General features: G+C 43.4%; 1 protein-coding gene across 1 annotated transcript in view; it reads right to left on the reverse strand.

Annotated features, from left to right (window-relative positions):
- Positions 1-3,955, reverse strand: part of polr1a (polymerase (RNA) I polypeptide A) — a 45,049-nt gene that overhangs the window by 6,052 nt on the left and 35,042 nt on the right. Inside the window, exon 34 of the mRNA XM_015389604.1 lies at positions 780-980. Within this exon, the coding sequence (XP_015245090.1) occupies positions 780-980 (201 nt within the window). The remainder of the gene's footprint in view (positions 1-779; positions 981-3,955) is intronic.

Consider the following 3,955-nt stretch of genomic DNA (forward strand, 5'->3'; position numbering starts at 1 on the left):
GTCTTTTCTCGTAATCGAGATCTTATCTCGTAATTATGAGATAAGATCTCGATTACGAGAAAAGACCTCAATTCTGAGATAAGATCTCATAATTACGAGATGCTGATCTCATAATTATGAGATAAACTGTCTGGTTTTATTTATTTATTTATGTTTTGGTGAATGCAATACGCTTCTGTAGCTATCTGCCATGTTGAGATAGAATCTCATACTGAGTACTGATACTTATATTCAAAACGTACTCAACTACAAGTCGAAAAGATCTTAATTACCAGATCAGTATCTCGTAATTATGAGATCTTATCTCGTAATTACGAGATAATCCCCGAAAAAAAAAAGATCTGATCTGAGCCCCTTCCACGTGTGGTACCAAGTAGGACACCAATCTGCTAATTTTCAGAGTCATTGCCAGTTTAGCTCTATACAGCAGCCTCGCTTTGCTAGTGGCGGCGGTCAACAGCTTAGCTGCTGTTTTTCCAGCCTTCTCCTCCGCTAATGATGCCATCAGCTCAGCAGTTTAATAACGCGGTGAAACCGTCCTCAACTCAGTCAGATTAGTGCTAAACATGGCGCTGCTGTGTGCTGCCTACATTCTCTCAGACTCTGATGTGTCTGAATGGAATAAGACACATTTCATTAGAAGTACAAACCGCGACGCATCAAAGATCGAATAGAAAAAAAAGCATCCGAGTTGGACATGATGTTATTTCTGCTTCACCAGTAGTCGTTAGAAAAGTGTGGCAGACATCTTATAAAATGGTTTCAGTTTGCAGACGTACGTCGCTGTGCTTGAAGATCTCGTGCATGTTGATGCCCTCTGTGTTGAGAAGCGTCTGCTTTTCGCCAGACTTGGTGGTGGTTTCGCTGAGCAGGCACCGCGTCAGGCCCCTGGTCTCCATGATGACTGCGTTCTGGGCCAGGGTGGACAGGACCGAGGTCAGGTCGAAGTGCACGTTGTTGACGGGGACGGTCAGCTCCACCTGTAGGGAACAGAGGGTAAACATCTAGAGACATCCTGAGATTTAGCTCGTAAACATCACCACTATCAACAGATTATGGAAAAACTGCTGCAAAGAAATGACTCCATGATATGAGGAGGCTGCTTCTGCTTCCTCAGTATAAACGCTACAGACGCTGTGACAGGCGCCACATTTTGGTCGTACGTGCGTCTAGCATAACGAGCAGAGCGACACCAACACTACAGCTCACATCCTGTTTGTTTAACCCTTTGATGGCTGCAGTCTGGATGCCAAAGCATTTTGTCAGGCGGATGCATCAGAGTTTCATTTCTACTCATAATCCCTGTATCTGCTTCAACCTCACTGCGACACTCTGCTGCGAGGAGTATAACTTTAGTCCTCAAAGCGCTAAATCAGCTGTTGCTGCAGCTCCCGGCAAACATGTAGTGAGCGCGAACAGCACCCGCCCCCTTCTTCTTCTGATTGGTAATACTGTTAGTTTCCTGAACGCTCCTTTGCTACCATTGGCTGACAAATGGAAGAGGAATTTCAATTGTCTTTTTTTAAATTTATTTACCATCAATTTATTTCGACTGCTGCACAGCTCTATTGCTGTGTTAGGTTTATTCTTTATACATCATGTGCATTGTTACTTTGTTAGCCAGATTAGAGAGAGTAGAAGGCCTTCCTTCACATTGTGGATGTCACTGTGTGTAATTAGGTCATCTAAATAGGACAGCCTTCTTGCCTTTTAAAGATACACAGGATATGGGCACATCTTGGAGCCGGTCTGATAAAGGGAAGCTATCTGTAATTCTTGGGAATAGAGGCAAGATGCATACAGGTCAGGGCATGGATGGCGTGTCAGTTTCTGATACAGACAGCTAAAGATCCACATGATCCAACACATAGACTCATGAGCTACAAGAAGCAGGAGAGGACCTTGTTCGGGGCTCAATCTTTGCTGGACGCTCGCGGACGGGATTTTTTGAGCCCACAGCTGTGCAAGCTCCAAGTTTTTTCTCTGTCCTGTAACAACTTGATCTGGAATAAACTCTGTTACTTTTTACTCCTGTTTTATAGTCCTTTTTACATGCTTTTGCCAAGTTTGAGTTAAGAGTAGTAAATAACTTGCTCCCAGGAAAAGAACCGGTGGGGATGCCCCGAGGTGCAACTGCCTTTTTAGGGAACATAAGTTCCTCATTTAACAGCTGCATGCAGCTGCAGCTCTCACTGTTTTGTCATAGAGTAAGAGTTCACAGCTCATGATGTTTGTTCTCACACTGTGCAGCAGGACGCTCTGATGCGATCTAACTGCTCACACTGTACCTCTAAAAACCATGTTAGACTCAGCTCCATAGTGAGATGACGCTACTCGGACTCGTCTATCTGGAAGCCAAACAAGTAGAAGAGGAATTTGTAGCTTATTAGAGTGAAANGCCATCTAAATAGGACAGCCTTCTTGCCTTTTAAAGATACACAGGATATGGGCACATCTTGGAGCCGGTCTGATAAAGGGAAGCTATCTGTAATTCTTGGGAATAGAGGCAAGATGCATACAGGTCAGGGCATGGATGGCGTGTCAGTTTCTGATACAGACAGCTAAAGATCCACATGATCCAACACATAGACTCATGAGCTACAAGAAGCAGGAGAGGACCTTGTTCGGGGCTCAATCTTTGCTGGACGCTCGCGGACGGGATTTTTTGAGCCCACAGCTGTGCAAGCTCCAAGTTTTTTCTCTGTCCTGTAACAACTTGATCTGGAATAAACTCTGTTACTTTTTACTCCTGTTTTATAGTCCTTTTTACATGCTTTTGCCAAGTTTGAGTTAAGAGTAGTAAATAACTTGCTCCCAGGAAAAGAACCGGTGGGGATGCCCCGAGGTGCAACTGCCTTTTTAGGGAACATAAGTTCCTCATTTAACAGCTGCATGCAGCTGCAGCTCTCACTGTTTTGTCATAGAGTAAGAGTTCACAGCTCATGATTTTTGTTCTCACATTGTGCAGCAGGACGCTCTGATGCGATATAACTGCTCACACTGTACCTCTAAAAACCATGTTAGACTCAGCTCCATAGTGAGATGACGCTACTCGGACTCGTCTATCTGGAAGCCAAACAAGTAGAAGAGGAATTTGTAGCTTATTAGAGTGAAATGCGCTGCCTTGGCAATCTGTGTAATTTTGTGCTGAAAGCCCTAAAATTAAAAGGCGACGACGTGTTTAGACAAAGAGATGGCTGAGCAAACATGGCTACTTCAGTCTGTCAATTTTACAGAAAGAACTCCATTTCGCTCGCACCCCCGCCATGCCTATGTGTTTTCATCTGAGAGGTTTTTTCTCTGGCCAAAAGTTTGATGGCGATTCCTCCCTCTTCAAGTTGGCAATCCAACGACGAACCCGTCCGTGGAGGATCAGCAATCAGAAAGGTGGAATCAAATTTTTTTTCCCTTTTACCCGATGTATTCCAGCATCCAGCTGCCATGCACATGGGCATTGTCAGTCTAACTATAGCTCTGGTGAATTTCAATGGTGAAGTCCTCTGGAAATCTTCAATAATTGTTGTTGATTGCAGATGTCTATTAGGGGTGTAAATCACATCCATCATGGCGATTCGATTCAGTATCGATATCCTGACCCAACGATTCAATTATTTTCGATACTCTAGAATACACCACGATACGATTCGATTAATTAGTTCATTTTTTTTTTGTATTTTTTTACCTTACAGGCTAGACAATGTTTCAAATTTGAAATAAATCAATAAAAGCTGTAATATCGTTATGCATTTTTTTTTGAGAAACAACAGCAAATAACAGAAGTAGAAAAGTTGTACTCCACCTATTCCTATTAAAACCTCATTCACTGAAAAATAATAATACCCCTGCATTATAGATTCTGAAAGGCCTTCCATCAGAAAATACTGCACAAAATCAGTGCAATGCACTCCCTCAGCTCCAGACGTCCCGCCCCCTCCACAGACGCTCCGCTGCTCCT

Source organism: Cyprinodon variegatus, unplaced genomic scaffold, assembly GCF_000732505.1.
Source record: "Cyprinodon variegatus isolate N-32 unplaced genomic scaffold, C_variegatus-1.0 Scaffold467, whole genome shotgun sequence".
In the NCBI taxonomy this organism is placed as follows: domain Eukaryota; kingdom Metazoa; phylum Chordata; class Actinopteri; order Cyprinodontiformes; family Cyprinodontidae; genus Cyprinodon; species Cyprinodon variegatus.